At 57.5% G+C, this 21,874-nt stretch overlaps 9 protein-coding genes across 9 annotated transcripts; 6 read left to right on the forward strand and 3 right to left on the reverse strand.

Annotated features, from left to right (window-relative positions):
* The first annotated feature begins 63 nt into the window (after nucleotides 1–63).
* L226DRAFT_202932 (uncharacterized protein) lies at nucleotides 64–990 on the forward strand. Its single transcript, XM_067672838.1, has 2 exons — nucleotides 64–151; nucleotides 260–990. Exons 1-2 carry the CDS (start codon nucleotides 120–122, stop codon nucleotides 669–671), a joined length of 444 nt encoding a protein of 147 aa, XP_067541092.1. The 5' UTR covers nucleotides 64–119; the 3' UTR covers nucleotides 672–990.
* A 207-nt stretch (nucleotides 991–1,197) lies between these two features.
* On the forward strand, nucleotides 1,198–2,580 carry L226DRAFT_479367 (uncharacterized protein). Its single transcript, XM_067676845.1, has 8 exons — nucleotides 1,198–1,432; nucleotides 1,524–1,583; nucleotides 1,639–1,684; nucleotides 1,735–1,828; nucleotides 1,880–2,091; nucleotides 2,148–2,223; nucleotides 2,278–2,342; nucleotides 2,394–2,580. The coding sequence occupies exons 1-8, from the start codon at nucleotides 1,310–1,312 to the stop codon at nucleotides 2,537–2,539; spliced, it is 822 nt and encodes a 273-aa protein (XP_067541093.1). The 5' UTR covers nucleotides 1,198–1,309; the 3' UTR covers nucleotides 2,540–2,580.
* A 311-nt stretch (nucleotides 2,581–2,891) lies between these two features.
* Nucleotides 2,892–3,679, forward strand: L226DRAFT_501092 (cytochrome c oxidase subunit IV; the record flags this gene model as incomplete). The annotated part of the gene is made up of 4 exons (XM_067677811.1): nucleotides 2,892–3,138; nucleotides 3,224–3,358; nucleotides 3,414–3,500; nucleotides 3,608–3,679. 4 exons carry the CDS (start codon nucleotides 2,892–2,894, stop codon nucleotides 3,655–3,657), a joined length of 519 nt encoding a protein of 172 aa, XP_067541094.1. The 3' UTR covers nucleotides 3,658–3,679.
* A 343-nt stretch (nucleotides 3,680–4,022) lies between these two features.
* L226DRAFT_566996 (Mov34-domain-containing protein) lies at nucleotides 4,023–5,273 on the reverse strand (the record flags this gene model as incomplete). Its single annotated transcript, XM_067683966.1, has 5 exons — nucleotides 4,023–4,556; nucleotides 4,609–4,787; nucleotides 4,889–5,119; nucleotides 5,176–5,203; nucleotides 5,250–5,273. The coding sequence occupies 5 exons, from the start codon at nucleotides 5,271–5,273 to the stop codon at nucleotides 4,023–4,025; spliced, it is 996 nt and encodes a 331-aa protein (XP_067541095.1).
* Nucleotides 5,274–5,875: 602 nt separating this feature from the next.
* On the reverse strand, nucleotides 5,876–8,318 carry L226DRAFT_530672 (MFS general substrate transporter). Its single transcript, XM_067679910.1, has 11 exons — nucleotides 7,854–8,318; nucleotides 7,751–7,798; nucleotides 7,643–7,698; nucleotides 7,563–7,584; nucleotides 7,338–7,505; nucleotides 7,120–7,274; nucleotides 7,000–7,063; nucleotides 6,820–6,945; nucleotides 6,513–6,754; nucleotides 6,256–6,443; nucleotides 5,876–6,162 (listed from the first exon to the last, which is right to left on the reverse strand). The coding sequence occupies exons 1-11, from the start codon at nucleotides 8,073–8,075 to the stop codon at nucleotides 6,083–6,085; spliced, it is 1,371 nt and encodes a 456-aa protein (XP_067541096.1). The 5' UTR covers nucleotides 8,076–8,318; the 3' UTR covers nucleotides 5,876–6,082.
* Nucleotides 8,319–8,702: 384 nt separating this feature from the next.
* L226DRAFT_530673 (Fibrillarin) lies at nucleotides 8,703–10,201 on the forward strand. Its single transcript, XM_067679911.1, has 6 exons — nucleotides 8,703–8,721; nucleotides 8,791–8,907; nucleotides 8,961–9,391; nucleotides 9,444–9,528; nucleotides 9,582–9,878; nucleotides 9,934–10,201. The coding sequence occupies exons 1-6, from the start codon at nucleotides 8,712–8,714 to the stop codon at nucleotides 9,963–9,965; spliced, it is 972 nt and encodes a 323-aa protein (XP_067541097.1). The 5' UTR covers nucleotides 8,703–8,711; the 3' UTR covers nucleotides 9,966–10,201.
* Nucleotides 10,202–10,399: 198 nt separating this feature from the next.
* Nucleotides 10,400–13,747, forward strand: L226DRAFT_501099 (glycosyltransferase family 39 protein). The gene is made up of 12 exons (XM_067677812.1): nucleotides 10,400–10,816; nucleotides 10,899–11,301; nucleotides 11,364–11,472; nucleotides 11,549–11,614; nucleotides 11,663–11,756; nucleotides 11,817–12,000; nucleotides 12,064–12,645; nucleotides 12,712–13,029; nucleotides 13,093–13,155; nucleotides 13,215–13,258; nucleotides 13,314–13,520; nucleotides 13,600–13,747. Exons 1-12 carry the CDS (start codon nucleotides 10,445–10,447, stop codon nucleotides 13,621–13,623), a joined length of 2,466 nt encoding a protein of 821 aa, XP_067541098.1. The 5' UTR covers nucleotides 10,400–10,444; the 3' UTR covers nucleotides 13,624–13,747.
* On the reverse strand, nucleotides 13,608–17,454 carry L226DRAFT_550507 (cysteine proteinase). Its single transcript, XM_067682756.1, has 6 exons — nucleotides 17,128–17,454; nucleotides 15,068–17,055; nucleotides 14,825–15,010; nucleotides 14,400–14,766; nucleotides 14,290–14,346; nucleotides 13,608–14,232 (listed from the first exon to the last, which is right to left on the reverse strand). The coding sequence occupies exons 2-6, from the start codon at nucleotides 17,051–17,053 to the stop codon at nucleotides 14,000–14,002; spliced, it is 2,829 nt and encodes a 942-aa protein (XP_067541099.1). The 5' UTR covers nucleotides 17,054–17,055; nucleotides 17,128–17,454; the 3' UTR covers nucleotides 13,608–13,999.
* A 192-nt stretch (nucleotides 17,455–17,646) lies between these two features.
* L226DRAFT_609403 (uncharacterized protein) lies at nucleotides 17,647–21,093 on the forward strand. The gene is made up of 3 exons (XM_067686049.1): nucleotides 17,647–17,742; nucleotides 17,812–18,593; nucleotides 18,650–21,093. The coding sequence occupies exons 1-3, from the start codon at nucleotides 17,653–17,655 to the stop codon at nucleotides 20,922–20,924; spliced, it is 3,147 nt and encodes a 1,048-aa protein (XP_067541100.1). The 5' UTR covers nucleotides 17,647–17,652; the 3' UTR covers nucleotides 20,925–21,093.
* The last annotated feature ends 781 nt before the right edge of the window (nucleotides 21,094–21,874 follow it).

A 21,874-nucleotide genomic window follows, 5' to 3' on the forward strand; every position in this document is an offset into this window, starting at 1 on the left:
GTTGCGCGCCACCGCGCGCACGTGGTCGTTCGGAGCTTTCCGGGGAGCAACCTCTCTGGCTCTGCACGGCCGACGACGTCCTCCACCCATCCAGCTCAACCGAAAACACGTCCGCCACGATGAGCAGTGCTACCTGGCGCAACGTCTTCACGTACGTGTCTCTCTTACATTGCCACCGCTGTGTTGCTTGGAGAGACCATAGTTCTTTGCCGTTCGTGTTATTCGCTGTCCTCGAACTGACGTGACCTCCGCTCTGCAGGTACAACAAGTACACCCAGATCGCTGCGCGCGCCCTCCGTGCCTCCCTCAAGGAGGAGGAGCGTGTTGCCGCTGAGAAGCGTGGCCTCACCATCCTGAGGTACCAGCACTGGCAGCATGGACAGGGTGGTCCCCAGGTGCGTCCAATTCTCCGATCACCTTCGACGACACGGCTGCTGACGGCGTCCTCTTTCCCTTTGTCGCCCTCTCTCGTCCTCTATCAATGCTTGTCCCGGTGCTGCGATCTTCCGCATTCCAAAACGCCGTTGCATTTTGCACCTCCACCGAATTGGCACCGCCGTCCCCGCTTCCGTCTCCGTCCCCCACGCTTCTCTTTTCTTTCGTTACCTGCGCAATCGCAGACATACCTCTACCCGCCCGAGGAGGCAGCGCCCAAGAAGCCCGCGGTCTAGAATGCTTCATGTATGCTTTCTAGGAATCTGTAGACGTCGCGGTTCTTGAGCCGGTCAACGTTCAATATTGAGTGAACCCTTGCATCCTCTATAATTGATGGAGCATGCTTCGTCCGCAGTGCATCAGCGGTACCATGCCGGCAGAAATTCAGTAAGTCCGCAATGAATCTCAGAGCAGGTAGTCTCTGGCCTTTCCGGCGGCCTCGCCCTGTCCTCGTTGTTACTAGGCTGTGATGTGGTGGTTCCCTCACTGGTAGGGGTACTGCCTCTCTTGCGACCGTTTACAATATCTTCTCAGATCATTCCACCCGGACCATGGATGCACGCCTTGCGTTCATGCGTGTCAGGGTGAAACGGTACTCCGTGAGCACTTCGCTATTGAAACATCGTCCTCAATCATCCTCAGAACATAAGTCTCCGTCCGGGACCGATCCGAAGCAACTGTTACGAAATAGAAAAGTGCTTCTTACATTGTTATTTTGACTGCGCCCTCAGGGTCAGAGAACGTGAACAGAGCAAGGCGAAAAGACCCTCGAAGGCGTTGCAGAGAAGCGAGATCTGCCTCTGGAGATAAGATTGGCGCGGACGAGGTGTGCGCCCTCAATCGCCGCCCCACGTGCGGCTCTGCGTGCACATATATGGAGAGGCCAGGCTTACGTGATCGAAATCCTAGGATCCAATTCTTCCTCGGGCTGCAGCTCGTTTTCGCTCCCCATCTCCTCGTCGCTCTCCGGCTCGTCCTCGCTCTCTCGGCTCTCAATGTACGTTGCTCCTCTCGTCGGCGTTCGCGGGGCCGCTATAGCCATCATTCGGCTCATCTTCTTGCGATCGACCCTTATTACGCGCGTCTAGTTTCACCTCCAAAACTTCTTACGACCATGGCAGCAAGAGGATGCTTCAATTGCGGCGGCTGTGAGTTATCTGTGTCGCTTTCTATCGCGTAGCCTAACTTACGTTCATGTTTCAGTTGGACACCAAGCCGCCAACTGCCCGAAGGCAGGCACCCCTACTTGGTACGCGCTCCACCATCTGTGCGCGTGCTCCATGAACTGATATTTTTCAGCTACAACTGTGGCCTCGAAGGCCATGTTTCCAAGGACTGCACCGCAGAGGCGAAGGCCAAGACCTGCTACAAATGTGGAAAGGAGGGTCACATCGTAAGTACTCGCCTCGATCTCGCATCGCTTCCCCCTCTCACCCGTCTGCAGTCGCGGGAGTGTCCTGAGAACACAGGCGCTGCGGGTGGCAACTTCTCCGCCTTCAACAACAACAGCAGCAGCAGCAACTCGGGTACCGAATGCTACCGCTGCGGCAAGGTCGGTCACATCGCCCGCTCGTGCCCCGAAGCCCCCGGCACCAACAACGGCGGCGGCTACGGCGGCGGATACTCCAGCTTCGGTGGCGGCCAGCAGCGCACTTGGTCTGTAATCCTGCTTCTTGGTATCCACACATAAGATCACTCATTTCTACCTGTAGCTACACTTGTGGAGGTGTTGGACACCTGTCCCGCGACTGCGTCCAGGGTAGCAAATGCTACAACTGTTCCGGCTTCGTACGTTGTTTTCCCGCTGTTGTTTCGCGTACTCACACACACACTTGTCTATAGGGTCATATTTCGAAGGACTGCCCCCAACCGCAGCGTAGGGCGTGCTACACGTGTGGATCTGAAGGGTACGTCTCCTTTCTGGTTTATGCGTTCTTCCCACTCATGTTGTGTCTCAGCCATATATCTCGCGACTGCCCCAACGCCCAGACTGCTGCCGCGGCCGATGGGGCTTGATTGTTTCGTCGAATCTTGTATCACTAACTTTTTCGTTTGTGTCCGCCATATCGTCGTCCTCTGCTTGCGATCGGTGTACCCTGTATGAGCGCGTCTACGTATAGCATATCAGATTCTCTCTTGTCATGTGTCGCTTTGCGGGATTAGAGCAGCGGTTAGCGCATAACGAGGTACGCTTCTAGGTTTGTTAATTACGAATGATGGACTGCTCGTGTGGCGAGACGGGGCGAGCGCGGTGTTGGCGTTGAGTCCGGACCTCGAGGTCGTTCTGGCCAAGCTCGGGGGCGGGGGAAGCCGTGCCGCTCAGCGCCGGCCAATGGAGGGTTGCCTTTTCGTGTCGCGGGGACGGGCGTCTAGTCTCCTGTCCCTCCGTCCACGCATTTGCGTCTTCTCTCTCTTGCCTTCCTCACTCTTCCTCCTCCGTCCTCGCCGTCGTCCCCATGCAAGCCCTCCGCCTGGCGCGTCCCCGACTCCCCCTCCGCCCCGCGTCCCGCGCATTCGCTGCTGCGGCGTCCGCACACGGCGCGGCTCCCGCCGCGTCGTCCGCGTCGCCCGTCGTCCCCCTCTCGAACGTCGAGGCGATGTGGGAGCGGCTCTCTGCGGACGAGCAGCTCACCATCCACCAGCAGCTCGAGGAGATCCAGAAGAAGGACTGGAAGACCCTTTCCGTCGACGAGAAGAAGGCTGGTACGTAGAGTGCTCTCGCGTGCCCGTCGCCCGTATCTCTGTCGTCGACGCCCGTGAGGCCTTTTTGCTGACGCGGTCCCGCCAGCGTACTACGTCGCTTTTGGCCCGCACGGCCCTCGTGCGCCGATTGATCCCCCGGGCACGCTCCCCAAGATCATCATTGGCGTCGCTGCCCTCATTGCTACCAGTGCCGCCCTCTTCTTCTCCATCCGCGCTACGGGTACGTCTTTCCTCGTGGCCAGCATACATATCGCCTGTCTAACTCCCTCCTTCAGCTCCGCCGCCCCCCAGGACCATCTCCAAGGAGTGGGAGGAGGCCTCGAACGAACGCGCGCTCGAGCAAAAGATGAACCCCATCCACGGTACGTATCGGAACTCCCCATGGCCGTCGGTCTGGACTGCGACTGACGTGCCGCCCCGCCCCCGCCCCCGCCTTTCCTCGTGCTGTTGCGCGTCGACGTTCGTGCAGGTATCGGTTCGGAGGGCTACTCTGGCCCGGGCTTCGTCACGCACAAGTAGATGCGCGTGCGGCGTTGGCTCCTGCCTGTGCGGTAGACGGAATATGCACCATCCTCGCCAGCTGGCACAAGATGGGCAGGAGAGCACTGTCCGCCGTGCGTCGTCGGCCCCGGCGGAGATGGATGCTCATAGTTACAATCCTAGTAATCTCCTGTTATATTCCTGCTATCACAACCAACTTGAATTGCAGACCCATGTTGGATGCGTGTATGCCGCAACAGAAACCTCTCGGAATTCTGCATCTTATGCAACTCCCGCCAAGTCTGCAACATGAATCCACAGTCGGGAATTACTGAATGTACGCCAGCAAAGGGGTGGAGTAGTGCGCTACGTCATCGCAGAATACAGTACAGTCCGTCACGACACTACAGCCCTTTGTCGTCCGTGCTCGTTTTACTCGAGTCCTTCTCCGTCTTCTCCTTCTCGTCGCTCTTCCCCTTCGGCTTCTCTTTCTCCTTATCACCCTTGCTCTCCTCGAGCTCTGCCCGCCCAATGGACGCCTTGTTGTCGACCAACGCATGAAGGGCGATTACGGCACGCAACAAGCTGCTGATGTACACAACAAGCATCTCGTCGTTCGTCGTCGTGGCGAAGCTCTGTGTCACCTCGGGGTCGTTCAAGTCGGGGAGGAGGTTTAGCGCATCCTGTAGGTGGTACGATATTTGGTGGTTGAGCGGCATCTTGCCCGAGGCGACGTCGACGAGGTAGGACTGGATGTCGGAGAGGCGCGACTGGAGGCCGCGAAGGGAGGCGAGCTGCTCGGCGACACGCGTCGCGAGCGTGGTCGTTGTGGAGTCTTTGATGTCGCGGAGGAGGTGCTCGACCCCAATTTCTTCTGCTTCTTCGGCCTCGATTGCTGAAGGGACGTGCAGGAACGTCTTGCGGGTCTCTGTACCATCCTGCAGAAAGCTCAGTAGGGGCAATAGTGCGGAGGAAAGGAATATGACGCACATCTTTGATTTCCTCCACTGCAAAGTACGCGTCTGTCGGGATACCGACTGTTTGTGGTCGGACGTCGACAATGACCATGACGGGCCGCGCGATGAACATCTTCAGCAGGTCGTTGATCTCCTGATCTGACGCGCGCAGCTTAGGACCGGTGTGGTACCAGCCAATCATCCGTTCTCGTGCTGCAGTTCACAAAAGCAACACAAGGGTGGCAATCGCAGAGAGCAGGAGAGCGAGGACATGAGCACAGCGGCGCGGGCGAGGGGGCGGCGAACTTACGGACCGTTGACCTTCTTGAACATCTCCCACATGCCGTCGATGTAGTTGTGGTCGAGGAACCATGTCTTGCTGTCCTTCTCGTCCTCCTCGAACGGGATGGCGAACGAGTTCGCGACGTTGATCGTAGAGCCGTTGTCCTGCCCGAGGAGGATGCCGACGACGCGCTTGCTTGAGCCTCGCGGGATGGAGCGTGCGTGGTGGTCTGCTACTGAGAGCAAGACGAGTGGGTGGACGACTAGACAGACGTCTTCAGTGTCCGTTCTTCGCGAGAGGTGGGCCCGAGAGACATACCGACCGTGGTATTTGAGAGTGCTGAGAGCTGCGTGCGGTCAGCAGATGTCTCTGGTTACTGCAAAAGGACATACTTGTTCTGTTGTCGTTGCGACCATGGCTGCTAGTAGGTGGCGGGAAGCGGGAGGACGGCGAGAAGGAGAAAGTGGCTGAGCGCAGGTAGTGTCCGACGCGCGTACTTGCGTACGCGTCCTATTCTGTTTGCACGTGTTGTCTAGCGCCCTGGACGCGTCAAGGGGACCGCCCGCCGGCAACAGTTATTTCTCGGACGTCTGTCACCACGACGTGGCACCTACCGTGCACATAACACGCAGACACATACTCTGCTGGCAATACTTTGTCTTATTATGTGACACGCTGGTTGCAATATTGATGCCGCTATTTGAGGTGCCACTCGAGATTTTAACCATGGTCCTCTATTTGCTTCAGAACTCTGCAAGATCGTACTTAACGCCTCAGCCTCCGCAGGATAGCTAACCATCAGAGCAGCCTTGATACGACGATCTACTGGCGAAGATGTTAGTCACCCATTATTTACGAAATGACGCAATCAATCCGGCGAGAAGTAGGTTCGTGGGCACGCCAAACTAAGACGTGCGAGGCAGCTTGCTTGTACTAGCGGTACTCGTTGTGTGCACTTGTGCTGCAGGACTTGCGGTTGTGCTCAAGCCTCTGACGTCAAAGTTTCAAGCAACGGCCAGGCCCGGCCGTCATTCGTGCAGAGATGATAGTACAGGTGCTGTATGGTATTCTATGGTTATAGCGAGTGACGAGCAATTCGTGATCATGGTTAATGTTCGTATACTTGACGTCCAAAATGGCGCAGGTCGCAACCAGTCCTCGCCAGGGGAATGATAAGGGATACGGGCAAGCTTGCATTCCCGCGTCCAGGTGGTAACTCGTGCAGTTAAACCTTGCCCCAGAAGCCCCCAAGGATAGAGAAGCGCGTGGCGACCATGAACGCACACGCAATCATGACGGCGGAACCTACCGAGTCGCGACGGAACACAAGTAAGTACAACACTTCAGCAGTACGGCCACACAAGGGCAACGGTGCGAAAAGCCTGAGCCCGTGCGTACCTGCATACACCCCGACGAACTTGAAGCCGCCGGTGGCGTCGTTGATGGCACCGGAGATGGGCGGCCCAGCGACGGCCCCGAGCGCGATGAGCGTCATGCTCATCCCGACGCGGACGCCGACGTCGTGCGTCTTGCCCATGCGCACGATCGGGCCCACAAGGAGGGAGACGTATATGCCGGACGACATACTACAGGTACAGGTACAGGCAGGAATCAGCATCAGCGTCAGCGTGCATGCGGGCAAGTGCGTTACGTACCCATAGACTATCGCGACGCCGATGTTCCCGCCGACGCTGGTGGCGAACGGCCAGATGTAGGTCATGACGCCGGCGATGATCGTTGCTGGGGTCATGATGTTGAGCGGGCCCGTGCGGTCGGCGAGGTAGCCACCGACGACACGGCCGATGGCCGAGCAGCCGTTCGCGATGGCGAGCAGATAGAATGCGAAGCTCTCCGAGATACCTTCGGACACGGCGCTCACGTCGAGGTAGGTCAGGCACTGGTTTGGTTGTGACGGTCAGCAAGGTCCATGGTCGAACAGGACGGGCGCGAGCACGGACGTACCGTGTATATGCCTAGGAAGCAAAGGAAACTCGAGATGCTGTACAGCGTGAAGGACGTGGACTTGAATGGCTCGAAGCTAATGAACGTGCCAGAATGGGGCCGCGGCGGGAGCCGTCGTTCTACCGTCTGCATAAGGATATCAGCTCTCAATAGGAAAGGCATTCGGTAGTGGACACTTACAGCGATCATGAGACAGACCAGGGCGATTTCGATGAAGCCCATGATACGCATGGTCCATTGGAAGCTATAGCTCGTTCAGTCAATTCCTGATACACGAGCAGACGTGTAAGCGGTACGCACCCCACTGCGTTGATGAGGTTCCGGATAATTATGGGGAAGAGCGTGCCACCACAACTGGAACCCAGGGCCATGATACCAAGGGCCATGCCGAGTCGATGCTTGAACCAGTGTGCCGGGCAGCCCATGATGATTCCGAAGATTACCCCGGCCGAAATCTAGCGGACGGGATCAATTATACTCAGCTCGGCTTACAGGTCAAATGAGGGTGCAGTACTCACACCCATGGCAATGCCCTGGCAGAGGAGGAACTGCCAGTACTCAGAGCACTGGGCAGTCAAGAAGGTGGCGGCGACGAGAAGCGCACTGGCTGCGCTGAGAGGCAACTTGGTATAGCCCATGTCGAAGATGCGTCCCACGACGAGACCCGGGATGAATATGAGAGCATACTGTGTAATGAAGCCGGTGAGTATATGCGCCCTACTTGTGGATATGGTGATGCTTGCCTGAATAGATCCGATCCATGCACTGCAATACAAGTTCTGGTCAGCTTGAATGTTTGACGTCATGAGAACGGAGGACTGACATCGTGGAAGGAGAGGTGCCCTCGAGGATGCTCTCGGTGTAGTATGCTTGGAAGACCTGTGGAGTTTTGTTGGACGGAGACGGGCGCGCATATAGCAGGATCACTTACACCCCATGCGTTGACAAGACCAAAAGTGGCACATGCACCGGCGGCACACTTGCGCCATGTCAGCTTCGACCACTAAGTAGCAGGAGACTGGTGCAGTACTCACTCCAAAAACCACTGACCACGCCTTCAGGCCTCCATCAGGATGTTTACCATGTACAACCTCGGGGCCCTCGACTGCAGTTTCGAACTCGGCGGCAAGGTTAGGCTTCGACTCCTGCTTCTCCTCGTCGAAGGACTTCTTTTTCTCGTGAATGTCATCAGCCTGTGGGCGCGAGACGGTGCGAGTAGACGACGTCGAAGATTGAACTGTGTCGTGATGCTCCATGGCGGATCGGACACTTGGAGAACGCGTTGCCTAGCGGTGAACGGGGAGAGGCTGAGGCAGACGGCTCCGAGGAAAGCCCTAGGAGGGAGAGAGCGGGGAAGGGACTGCTTAAGTGCTTCTGCATACTGATGTACATATATTGCAATTCCTCGGACCCCGCGTCGGCATGTTGGTGGCTGAGAAATCGAGCCGTGTGATCCACCATCTTCTCCCCATGAGACTCGCAGATTGAGACCAGGGGAGAACAGCGCCGTAGTGACTAATCCAAGGACATCAGTCCGACCATTGCTTCCCTACTTGCTTCTGTCTCAGTCCAAGACTACTGACTAGATCGGTCCCAAAAGTGGCGTGATTGCATGTACAAGGATAGCAGCGCGTTCTGGCTCTGAGAGAACGCGACGTGCTGAGGGGGTCCATCGTGCGCGGCGCCAGGCCGGACCGGGTCGATCGTCCCAGCGCTCTCATTGGCCCAAGTCCGATCAACGTTGGGACCCACGTGGTTAAGCCGGGGTTAGCGCTCAAAGCAGAAGAGTCGGGCGCCTTCCAATTTTTCGGTCCTGTTGCACTTGCCGCGAGTTACCGTTCCTTACACGCACCCTACCGTCAACCGGCCCACTCTTCACAGCAGAACAGATCATGGCCTTTGGTACGTGTACATTTTGCAAGGTCCTTGTCGTATACTTCACTCACAGTTTGTCTCTCCTGCTCTTTTCAGGTGCTTCAGGTGGACGCGGCGGATTCGGAGGAGGACGAGGAGGAGGTCGCGGAGGTGCAAGGGGAGCTCCTAGGGGACGTGGAGGTCCCCCTGGACGCGGAGGAGGTGGCGGTCGTGGTACGTCCGTGTTTTGCAAGGTTGCGATGTCATTTTTGACCGTGTGTTCACAGGCGGATTCGGCGGAGGTCGCGGCGGTGTTGCGAAGCGCGGCGCACCTGGCCGCGGCGGTCCACGCGGTGCAGGCCGTGGTGGACGCGGCGGTCGCGGCGGCGGACGGGGAGGTGCAAGGGGCGGCTCGAACGTCATCCTCAAGCCCCACAGGCACCCTGGTGTCTTCATCGCCGAGGGCAAGGAGAGCTTGTTGGTCACGAAAAACTTGGTCCCTGGCGAGGCTGTCTACGGCGAGAAGCGGATATCCATCGATGGAGGCGTCGACGGGACCAAGGTCGAGTACCGTGTGTGGAATCCCTTCCGGAGCAAGCTTGCCGCTGGTGTTCTCGGCGGTCTTGACAGTATCTTCATTGAACCCGGCAAGAAGGTTCTCTACCTTGGTGCTGCTAGCGGTACCAGTGTGTCCCATGTCGCTGATATTGTTGGACCGGTGAGTCTCGTATTCTTCGATACGCAAGGCGGCTTCTCATCGTCTTTTGCAGGAGGGCGTCGTCTACGCAGTCGAGTTCTCCTTGCGATCAGGTCGTGACCTCATTGGTATGGCGAAGAAGCGTACCAATGTCATTCGTATGTCCCTACCTTCTCCGACTGGCTGTTCCTCGTCTCACACATCCCTGTAGCGATCATCGAGGACGCTCGTTCACCCCAACGGTACCGGATGCTCCTGTCGACGGTCGATGTCATCTTCGCCGACGTCGCCCAGCCCGACCAGGCCCGTATCGTGCTCCTCAACGCAGAGTACTTCCTCAAAAACGAGGGCCACGTTGTCATCTCCATTAAGGCGAGCTGTATCGACTCCACAGCGCCTCCAGAAGCCGTGTTCGCGAAGGAGGTTGACTTCCTCCGGTCGCACAAGGTCAAGCCGATCGAGCAGGTTACCCTGGAGCCCTACGAGCGTGACCACGCAATGGTAACAGGTATGCCCTCCCTCATCCTTCAGTGGATCGCCAGATTGTCTCACCCGTGTGTCAGGCCTTTACCAACGATACGCACAGACGGAGTAGTCCTTCCGCGTATTGATGTATCTTCGCTCATTTGCTCTTGTTGCCTCTCCTGTCTGATCTGTTTTGCATCGCTTGTACTCTGTAGCATCTCAAAAGTATATACTATTTCTCAGTTTCTCTCCCTAGCTTGGTTCTCTTCGTGGAAACGAAGCATCGGCTGCTTGAACTTCTTCCGGGAGATTAGATTGGCGCTGGTAGCTCTTCATGTCGGCTTCGTGACCTGGCGAACATCGAGCACTTTGCAGCGAATATTTAGGACGTAGAACGCACCGCAAGATGATAGAATCATAAGGGCTTGCGCACTCTAGAGGCGGCAATCTGCATCCGAAGTTTTGCACGGATCTGCTGCTGCGCTCGCCACGTCAGGATGCTGCGGTGGCAGTACCCAGGCGAGATTATGATGCGTTAATGCGCATAGACGCCCGATCTATCCCGCTGCTGCTACACCCCCAAAGCCGCCTTCACCCTCAGCTTGGCTGATGAGGCCGTCCGGACAGGTTGCTCTTGATCTCGGACCGCCATACGAAGACGGTGCTCCCTCGGACTCCGACTTCGAAGAAATCCCCCATCCCTCACAAAACACCTACTGGTCACAGCAACCGCCAGCACACGCCGCCTCGCGCGAGGAGGAACTGCCGCTGCACTACATGTCCGAGGAGAAGGCTCGCCGCCGGGTCACCCGCGGCCCTGGAGGCAACGGGGCCTATGCGGACCCCGTTTCGGAGAAGGGGCTCGACTACGACGCGTTTGACGATGAGGGCAAGGACGTCTACTCCAAAATGAAGGCCTCCAAGGGCCCAATTAGCAGCGGACGTCCGCGCAGACCACCCCCTCCGCCCCCTACTACTGTGGTACGTCGCCCATTCGCACATATGTTCTCACTTCCTGACTTTATATATGCTCGGACGCAATGGTCCATGTCGGCGGCAATAGCGCGAGTTCTTCATGCAGAACCTGGAGCACATCCCACCCATCATCTACACACTGCTCTCGTGCTGGACGCGCTTCCACAAGATCGGCAAGTCGAACGTCGTCGTCTGGGACGAGGCGCACTTTGGCAAGTTTGGCTCGCACTATCTCAAGCGCGAGTTCTACTTCGACGTCCACCCCCCGCTCGGGAAGATGCTCGTCGGCCTCGCCGGCCTGCTCTCGGGCTACGACGGCTCGTTTGGATTCGAGAGCGGGTCCGCGTACCCCGATACCGTGCCGTATGTCGCCATGCGCGTCATGCTCGCGACCTTCGGCGTTGCGCTCGTCCCGCTCGGGTGGTATACGGCGGTGGAGCTGGGCATGAGCTGGATGGCGTGTCACCTGGTTGCACTGATGGTACTTTGCGGTGAGTTTGCCTTTGCCTTGATGTCTGCGCGCATAAGATGGTCCTGACTGGCGGTCTGCAAGACGTCGCATGGCTGTGCATATCCCGATTCATTCTTTTGGACTCTATGTTGTTGTTCTTCACGTTCACTACCGTCTTCTGTCTCGCCAAATTCCACAACCAACAATACCGGTGCGTGGACGCTCGCATTTTCTCTGTGTACGGACACTGGGTTGACTGGCGCCCTTCTCGCACCAACCCCTTCCAGACCCTTCTCCTTCGACTGGTGGTTATGGCTTGCAATGACCGGTTATTCAATCGGATGCGTTTGCAGGTGAGCCCGATATATTATGCACAAGGGATTACTCTAACTCCGTGCCAGTGTCAAATGGGTCGGGTTCTTCGTGACGTGTCTGGTTGGCGCGTACACAATCGAGGACCTTTGGGACAAATTCGGCGACCTCAGGATGTCTGTGGTGGGTGCAACCGTTGACAGGCTGCTGCGAACGCCGTTGCAAACTGACGTTTTCTCCCAGCGCGACCAAGTCAGGCATTGGGCGGCTCGTGTGGGGTGTCTCATTGTCCTCCCCATCCTGGTTTACATGGCGTCGTTCAAATTGCACTTCTTGGTCCTTAACCACTCTGGTCCTGGTGACGCGCAAATGAGCTCACTCTTCCAGGCAAATCTCGTCGGCAACACCTTCAGCGAGAATCCTCTCGGTATGTGACGCTGTATCCCATTTTGGCAACATCAGAGTTAAAACTCACAATTCCCATCCCCAGACATCGCATATGGCTCGAAGCTCACGCTCAAGAATATGGGCTGGGGCGGAGGTCTTCTGCACTCCCACGTACAGACCTACCCTGTCGGCTCCGAGCAGCAACAGGTGACCTGTTACCACTACAAGGACGAGAACAACGAATGGGTCGTCATGCCCCGCTGGGACGAGGCGCCGTACGACCCGAACGGCCCCATCCGCTTCCTCAAGGACGGCGACGCTATCCGTCTCCAGCACGCTCCGACCACCCGCAACCTCCACTCGCACCCGATTCCAGCGCCGATCACCAAGCTGAACAACGAGGTCTCGTGCTACGGCAACGCGACGATCGGCGACTACCAGGACTACTGGGTCGTCGAGGTCGTGGACGACATCCACCGCGGGAGCAAGGACAAGTACGATAAGATTCACTCGCTGACGACCCGGCTGCGCTTCCGCCACCAGCACTCGGGCTGCTACCTTCGTGCTGCGAACGCCGTGCTTCCTCAGTGGGGCTTCAAGCAGATCGAGGTCAGCTGCGACAAGGAGAACAACCCGAAGGACATCCACACCTACTGGAACATCGAGAGCCACTGGAACGACCGCCGTAAGTCCTGATGGTCCGCCGCATTGCGTGCGTGGGTGTCTGACCTTGCTTCTTACGTGCATGCAGTGCCCGCTGGGGACACGAAGTTCTACAAGTCGCCCTTCCTGCGCGACTTCTGGCACCTCAACGTCGCGATGGCCACGTCGAACAACGCGCTCGTCCCTGACCCGGACAAGGAGGACATCCTCGCCTCGAAGCCGCTCGACTGGCCCTTCCTGCGCGTCGGCCTCCGCATGTGCGGCTGGGGCGACCAGCAGACCAAGTACTACCTCATCGGCCTGCCCGTCATCTGGTGGGGCGGCTCCGTCAGTTTGATCCTGGCTGTGCTCGCTCTTGGTGTGTATATCATGCGCCAGCAGAGGAAGTATGTCGACATGGAGCCGAGTGAGTCCTTCCTCCTTTCCTTGGGTCTCGAGGCAACGCACTTACATGGGGTGGGGTGCATAGGGGAATGGGAGCACTTCCTGTACGTCTGCAAAGTCGCTGGTGTCGGCTGGGTCCTGCATTTCGGTGAGCTGTCCTTCCTTGTGGGGTCGCCGTCCAGTGCTCACGCCTTGCTTGCCATCCAGCGCCGTTCATGATCATGGGTCGTGTAACATACATCCACCACTACGTGAGTATCGCCATCTGCCCGTCCGTCCGTCCGGCTCTCACACTGCCTCTTTCAGCTCCCGACCCTGTACTTCTCCGTCCTGATGCTCGCGCATCTCCTCGACCACTTCGTCTTCAGCTCCCGCCGGTTCTCAGAACGCACAAAGCAGATCGCGTTCGGCGTCTGCGTGTTCATCGTCGTGGCCACCTTCTGGTGGTTCAAGGGCGTCGCGTTCGGCATCGACGGCCCCATCAACGAGCACTGGGGACTAAAATGGCGCTCTGTGCGTACCTCCTTGCTCACTCCCCCACTGTGAACGAGGAATGCTGACCACCCCCACCCGCCGTCTTGCCCTCCTCCAGAGCTGGAACATATATAATGAGTAATTATCGTATTCGCATCTGCATGTTCAGTAGTTTCAGTAGTTACTCTCTCGCTGTCAATGATTCGGTCATCCGGAATGGACTCTGAGCTATATATGTATTCTCCCCCCTACACACTCCTGGGCACGCAAACGCATCTATGGTCTAAAACTCTAATGTGGGTTGGACCTTGCGAGGATATATCGTGATGGTGAGGACCTTGATATATGCATGGGAGATAGGGACATCGACCAAGCTCAAGCTCGCAATTGCCACACGCCGGCACACGCACGCGCAATCGGAAATCCAAGATGAATCGAAACAAACGCAAAGTACTAGTACTGGCACAGTAACATAGCAGGCGCTGCAACAATACTAACAGGGTACTGGTATCGGATACCTAGCTTGTCCGTGCCGGGCCCCAAGCGGTCATCCTCTTGTAGAACAGCAGGTATGGCTGCCGGTCCTCGCGGTCCTGCCCGCCGAACACGTCCTCCGGGCGCACATCCGAGACAAGCTCGTCGTCGATCCGGATCCACGCTGCCCGCGGACGGTCGGTGAGCTCGCGGTTGGGGTGCAGCACGTCGAGGGTGTAGTGCCCTCCTGATGCCGACATTCCGTGGTGGTACAGAACTGCAGCCAGCCAGAGGTCAGGCCAGGCCATGGCAAGTAAGGCTAGATAGAACGCACCTCCGAAGAGTTGGTATTTCACAGGTTGGGCAGTCCTCTTTGCCGGAGAGATGATCTCTGCCAAAGTACTGGTGAGCGTGGCAGCAGTGTCAATAGTGCATAGGACGAACCTGGAGGGATGTCCAACTCGGGCGAGAACGACACCTGCTTGCCGACCTTGACAACGTCGTTGACCTTGATATCGTAGTGGAACCGTTTCATGTGCATAATCAATACAGGCGGGAGCGCCTCGATGAGCACTTGCTGTGTGGCATCGAGGATCGCGCCAGGCCGTGTCGGAATGGAGACCTGCACGGTCTGCGGATGCGATATATGCTGGAGGGCGTCGCGAAGAGTCTTGACGTCTTCCGGCTGAATGTCGAGCTGCAGTGATCGCCAGTCCTCGATCGTGACCGACTCTCGCTGGTGAGGTGCGCGCAAGGCAGAGCGGAACTTGCCACCGAATATACGTGTAATGGGTGAATCCGTAGACTTGGCCTAGACCACGTACATGTCAGTCAGTCAAGGTATGTAGAGAGAAAGAAAGTCGACGCACTGTTCTGGTCGCAACAGCCTTGTTCTTCTTGCCAACCTCGAGCCACCCGTCTTCGTGAGAGGGGTCCTCTCCAGCCGCTGGCGCAGGCTCCTTGGGCTGCAAGGACTGCGAGATCGACAGCAACTCCTCCTCAAGGGTATCCAAAAAGAACCCAAGGAACTCCTCGGCATCCTCTTGGTGCCCACCCTATACAGAACACGTCGTTCAAAACGAGACGAGTGGATGAATGATGATGCAACGCACAATCATGTTTGCAAACCGCTTCTTCTCCTTCATCGCATCGTACACATACGTCGGAATGAAGCTCTCCAACTCGTCGAAGGCGTCATCCTCACGCTCTTTGCCCTTCGCCTTGGGGTCATTGCTGGGGGCAGGAGGGTCCGGCACGAACTCCTTGAGGAATTGGATGGTCGCATCGACGAGTGGGGTGGCCTTCGTGCCTTCGCGTTGTGAGCCAACGACGGGGCCAGCGAGGTGCCTCCGCAGCTCCGAGAAGAAGCGATGGAAAGGCGGGCAGTACACCAGGATCTGCAGCACCGCGTTGGCGAAGCACATGTTACCGCTGTTGATAAGTCCCCGCGGGCGGATCTTCATCGCAGCTGCAACATTGACAGCGGAACCTGAAGGGCCCTCGTTCAGCAGGCGTAACAGCTCGTTGCGGTTCGCAGATGCAACAGAAGTTCTGGGAGTCGTAGACGAAGTCCCGCCGACAGTGGCTGGTATGGAAAATCCGACGACGTTGGATACTGGGAGGCGAGACTTGGAGGACGACGCGCTAGCGTCGGAAGGCTGCAACAGTGAAGCCCATGACTTCTTCGGGCCAGGTGCAGGCTTTGCGGGAGCTCCTGGAGCAGCAGAGGTGGACGCCGCTGCAGCGGGAGCCTGGTCAGCAATAGGCTGGGGCGTGGAGGGCTCAGTAACCTCTGGGACTGCTACAGAGGTAGTTGGAAACTCCATCTTTGAATCAGCATGAGGTGAAACCACTGCCTTCGTGGAAGGAGAGCCTACTACCGCTGAGACGGAAGTAGCGGAAGAGTACGGGGAGCCAGGGACCGGCGTGTCCGCTGCGACGGAACAAGCTGGCGTCGTCTCGGTAGTAGACGAGGATGGCGCAACTGCGAAGTCCGAAGAAGCCTCCTGTGCATCAACAACAGTGGGGGCTCCTGGGTGTGGCAGCACTGCTACTCGAATCCTGGGACTAGCGGGCGGCGTCCGCGTCTCCAAGGCATTCTGCAACACCTCATCAGGTGGGAAAGCGCGAGTCGAGATGATGACTCCAGGAGCACGATTGGGATGACCAGGACGACGAGACCAGATCACATAAGTTGTCGGAAGAGCAAGTGCTGGCGTGGGTTCTACGGCAGGACTGGGACTCCTACTGGGAGTCACAGCGACATGTTCCATTGCAACGACGGATTCCTGTTCTTGTTCCTGAGCCTCCTCAGCTTCCTGCGAAACCGGTTCGGGCCCCTGGGAAGGTTCGGGCTGAGTGTCAAGAACTGGCTGGTCGCTATCTGGCGACACAATTTGCACTTGTCCAACCAGTGGAGATTCCGTTCGAGGAAGCTCTACTTGTTGTGAGATTGTCCCAGTCAACGCAAGAGACGACACCGGAGGGACATCAACAGCGACGTGGGCGTGGGACGCTAGTTGCTGAGGATGCTCTGCGGGCGGGGGCAACGGGGGCTGGGTATGATGAGGTTGTTGTTGTTGCTGCTGTACTTGTGGTACCTGTTCAGAGGTAACCATCGGAGGTAGCATGGATAGCTGTTTTGGCAAAGGCGAGGGTGCTTGACCTTGCCACGCGTGTGGGTAAGGACCGTTGGGCTGAGGGTGATGATAGGGCGATCCGTAAGGGACCTGGTGGGCCTGCGGATGTGGGGGGTACTTTTGAGGATGGTGAAAGGGACTTGCGGGAGAGACTGGTGGAGGTGTCTGTACAGGAACTGCATGAGGCGGTATGTGATGTTGCGGAGGAATAGGTTGGTAATGGTACGCAGGAGCGCCGCCTCGATGGGGGTTGTATCGTCCACGGCCGACACCGCCAACCCTGGGAGAAGCAGGCTGGTGCATGGGTACGTGTCCGTTCATGGGTGGCATGGGATATGGGTAGTATGGGGCCGGGGCAGGCGCCGGGGAGTACGCGTAGTGTGGGGGCGGAGGTGGAGGTGGGTGATGATAATAGGACGGACCGGGCTGGGGATGGTAAGGAGTGTGAGGACTTGCCATCGCTATTTTCACGCAGATTCCGCGGAGAAGAGGTTAATATTAATGTATACCGGGAGAACGTGAGGCAATCGTACCGGTGAATTCTAATCGTTGTATGATCCTGGTTAAAGGCTACCGCGCCAACCACATATGCTTCAAAGTTACAGAAGTTGAGGGCGCAAGTAGACGGTCCAGGACGAGTCCAGGGATCGCGCAGGAAGGATGCGAGGACGTGGGTTTACGGATGACTGAGCAGACTTGAGGGCGCGTGGGCTTCGTTGGAGGCTTCGTCGCGGTCTCGTAACGGTCTCGTACGATGGGCAGACGGGGTGTGCAGCAAGATAGTACAGCGACGTGTTAACGTTGTCGGAAAGGTGACTTGTGTCGGTCGCGCGAAGATCAGCAGGCGGGGCAGGGAGTCAGTCGGACGAGGACGAGGACCTGGCGTCCTTGTTGCACCCCGCGGAGAGCGTTAATCCGCACTCCGCTTCCCCCGCCAACACCGAGGTTCAAACTCACCGGCCCTCATGTTCAGTCGCCGTTTGAAATTTTGTGGCACGCCTTGCAGTTACGCGCGACTTGCGGGCAGACTCGAAGACTGCACTTACGTGCATCTGCACATGGCCGACAACCTGTCCGCTGCGATAAATGACGACCACCCGCTTGCTCTGGAGCTAGCCAGTCTACGCGCAGCCGTTGCGCGCTATCAGGTACGAGCAGGACCATGCTCAATCTACCTGTCGTACACCGCTCATTAACTGACGTCCAGGCTTTGGCAGCACGAAGCATATGCCACTTCGCTGAAACTCCAGAGGCACTCTTTGGAGGCCGCGCAAGCCCTCGACCATGCACGCGCACTTGAGCGCGAGAATACGCGGCTCAGGGACGAGATCACGGTCCTCCGAGACAGCCCGGACACTACCCCAACCGAAACCGCTTTCCAAGTTCCCGAGCTCACCCTTGCTCTCCGTCGTCTCTCGGACAAACTCACTGCAGTTGAGGAGACATTGCTGGAACGCACGAAAGAGGTCGTCGACGTCCGGAGCGAGCTAGCAAGTGCGCAGCATGAAATAGAAGCCGCGCGCGCACTGGCTGCGGAGGCACGCGCTCGAGAGGAGGAAGGCCTTGCTAGGGAGCGGGAGTTGGAACGAAAGGTACGCGCCACGGAAGAGGAACGAAGGATGGCGGACCTTGTCGTGCAGGAGTACGCCGCTCTCGTCCGGAAGCTCGAGGGCAGATCGAAGGCACCCTCCACACCCTCCTCCGCTTCGTCTATGGACATCCAACACTCGTCCAATGGCTCAGCGACCACTTTGGCTGACGGTCTCGCTGAAGGGAAGCTGGGTCTTCAGAAGCTCTTGGAGGAGTTCAATGGGCGCCACGAGCGACTGCAGTCGGACATCGCCAAACTGCATGGTGACAACGGTCTGCTATACAAAGAACTAGAAGTCGCGCGTCAGGGTGCCAACCATGACCGTGACGAGCTGGCCAAGACTCTGCACGAATTGGACACGTACCGGGCTGACGACAATACCGCGACAAAGATGGTGTCGCGCTACATGTAAGTGGTCACCTTAATCCGTCGACACTCTATGACTGAGGCATTTCTACCCCCAGGAAGTTCTCGCAATCTTCAACAGATACATTGCAGAAGGCAATAGATACACTGAAGTTACGGCACGCCTCTACGCTTGCAACTCTCAATGCCGAGATCACCCACCTTCAGCGCGCTCTCTCTCATGAGCGCAGCGAGTCTGAACGCATACGCACTGCGTTGGACGACCTAACAGAGGATATTGCACGCGAGACCTATGGACGACGTCGCGAAGTGTCTCTCCGTCTCGCATTCCTCGGGCGTGAGGAAAACCTTGCAGAAAGCTTACGGCGTTGGGTGCGCAAGGCCCAAGAGTCTCTAGATCGCTCGGGCGGTTCGGAGGATGGTTCAATATCCTTGAATCCCATGGCGCTTCGTGAAGCCTACGCGAAGGCGACGGCGGACGCCGAGGCTCTACTGGAGGTGTTGAACGGACAACCGTCTGAAGATGACGCGTCGGTTGGCTCCATAGCCAGGCTCGTGTTAGCTCAGGACACTGTTTCATCCCTGACCCACGAACTGCAAGAGGAGACCATTCGTAGACTGAAGAACGAACGCAAGCTTGCTCGGATAGAGACTGTGGATCACCCTGCGGATAGAGATGAATATCAGGACTCCCATCCTGTGATGCATCCCTTCCCCCATCGCATGAAGGACCGCCACGAGGAGCGGCATCTACTGGATGCCAGTGTCGGTACATCTGCTAGCCCAACTCCACCTCCGCCCGCTCATCACGAGGACCCATCTGAACCAACGTCCTCTGCAGGCGTACATATCATCGAGGTCGTCACTGTCCCTGCTATCGACAGGGTACCGTCCGTGGCACCTCCAGAGAGTGCTGCTATACCCAACATTCCAAGCGAGTCATCGTCAATGGCTCCGTCTATACCCACGTCAGTCTCCCCACCTGTGGGCCGGTTGGACTCTGTCGATTTGCAAGCGTCTGCGGAACCATTGGCATCTCAGCCATCCCCCATTACGTCAAATACGGTACCCGTCTCAGAACCCAGCCTTACAGTCGAAGACTCGGCTCCTGTCCCTGCCACCGAATCTACCGCACCAGAATCATCACTGTCCGCGACAAGTATTCCTTTCCCCGGCTTGTCTCATGAACAGTCTAGCGGATCTGTTGCTGCAATGTCCCAAGAACCTCCTCGGACATCGAGATCTCATCCTCCCGCACCTTTACCGCTAGAAGCAACTGGGCTGGCATTGTCATCGCTCTCGCCTACATCGCAGAACGGCGCCCTCCCTGCAAGCGACAGCAAGGAGATCTCACTCCTGAACGCATTAGCCAACGTGAAGAATCGTTACGACGGTGTCCAACGCGGCTTCCGTGACTGTCATCTGGCGCTGCAGGAGCTGAAGAAATCTCTGGCCGACTCGGCCGCATCGACCTCAAGTACACCTTCAGACATGTCTGCCATCCTCCGCAGGGCAGTCGAGCGCCTCGCCGATTTCAAGGAGGACGCGCGCGTCGAGCTCGAGATCCGCATAGCAGACGAGGAACGCATCGCGAGCGGGTACGAGGCGCTACTCTCCATCCCCGGCGCGATGTCCCACTCCGACGACGCGGAGAAGATGGACGAAGATCAGTTGGCGAAGGAGGTGCGGGCCTTTGTGGACGGCTCGGACCCCGCAGTGGCCAAGGCAACGCATCAGTTCACGCAGAAGCTGGATGACCTCGAGCACGACATTGCATCAATCAAGCGTACGCTCTACGAGCTAGGAGCAGAGAATGGCCTCTCATCAGCTGCGTCCGCGCCTTCTGCGAAGACGACGACGTCCCCGAGCTGGTCAGCATGGACCCCGAGCTTCCTCAGCCCTCCCACGCGCTCGACGAGTCCCGCACCGCAGACGTTCGGCTCCGTGATGACCTCCCCTCGCCTGCGCCACTCCTCGTCTTTCTCGCATCCGCGCGAACGTTCAGACGACTCGTCTCCCGACCCGCTCGCGAGCCTCGGCCTGCGCATCGTCGTGCCAGTGCGCAGCCCAACGTACGGTCCCGGGTTGAGTCCCAGTCCGAACGGTGGACCGCGAGCGGGGCCGAGGCAGCGCACAACTTCTGGCATGTTCATGTTGGGCCTCGGCATGCGGAGCACGTCGTTTGGACCGGGCGTGGGCAGGCAAGGGCTACAGAAGATGCCGTCGAAGAGCTCGCTGGCGAGCTCGAGCACGACACGCTTGGCTAGCACACTCAACTCCGGCGGGTCTGGTCTGCAGAAGGCAACGGAGACTAAGGACAATAATGAGACGGAGGCGCGTGGCGAGCCCGGCGCGGACTCAGATGTAGAATGATTGTCGGTGATGAATGTCATAGTCGTATATCATCAAACAACATGCAAAACCGTATAATGTCCGGGTCGATTGATATCTGGTACTTCTATATGCGGCTCCGCAACCCGGACTTGCCTCCCTGGTCCGTACTTTTAAAATCTCACCATCCAGCCCACCTATTATGGCCCTCAAATTTGGCATACTGCACATTCAATGCTTCTAATGCCTAGGAAAAATTCCTTTCCTTCCTCACGACCTCTCACACTCCCTCAACTTGACATCGAAAATCCGACTTGTTTCGAGCGCTTACAGTCCATCTCAACGCGCGCTCCCCGCCGCCTAGCTCGGCGCTAACACAATGATGATAACCTCTAATGCAATCCAGCCCGCCTCTGACTATGATTACCACCTCATCACATAAGAACACACTCACCTGCACTATTGCATAAGAGAAGTGAGTAGGAGCATAGCGGAGGTCAGGTGGACTTCAGGACCACCAATGTCTTAGCTCTCTTGGCCATATCAGGCAGGCAGAGTGTGGCGGGCGGGCGCCAACAGAGCCCACAGTCAATGAGGTCATATTGGCAGCGCAATGAGGCAAGAGTGTGTATACCTATTTTTTACAGTACCTACAAGGCTGTAAAAGTGCAGTACAGAAAACCCCGTGGTCGTAGAGGGGACAGGGGATGAGGTGTTAAAGAGCGGACAGGAAAGCATCCTGGGAGCGGACAGGGAAGGCGCCGAGCGCCGTACCGAATAGCCGCGCCAACGCAGACAACATTGACTAAAATAAGGGGGGCGGAAAGCGACGGGCACCGGCTGGCAAGATACTACATCGAAAGTACCAATAATCAATCGACGAGGACATTATTACCCCTTGCAAACAACATCGTATGTTACCGCCCGCAAGACTTTCGGGATGGGTGATCTTCACATTTTACGTACTTGCTTCGTATAGCCAGGAGGTTGAG

The sequence above is a fragment of the Lentinus tigrinus genome, assembly GCF_003813185.1.
Source record: "Lentinus tigrinus ALCF2SS1-7 unplaced genomic scaffold L226scaffold_3, whole genome shotgun sequence".
Classification (NCBI taxonomy): domain Eukaryota; kingdom Fungi; phylum Basidiomycota; class Agaricomycetes; order Polyporales; family Polyporaceae; genus Lentinus; species Lentinus tigrinus.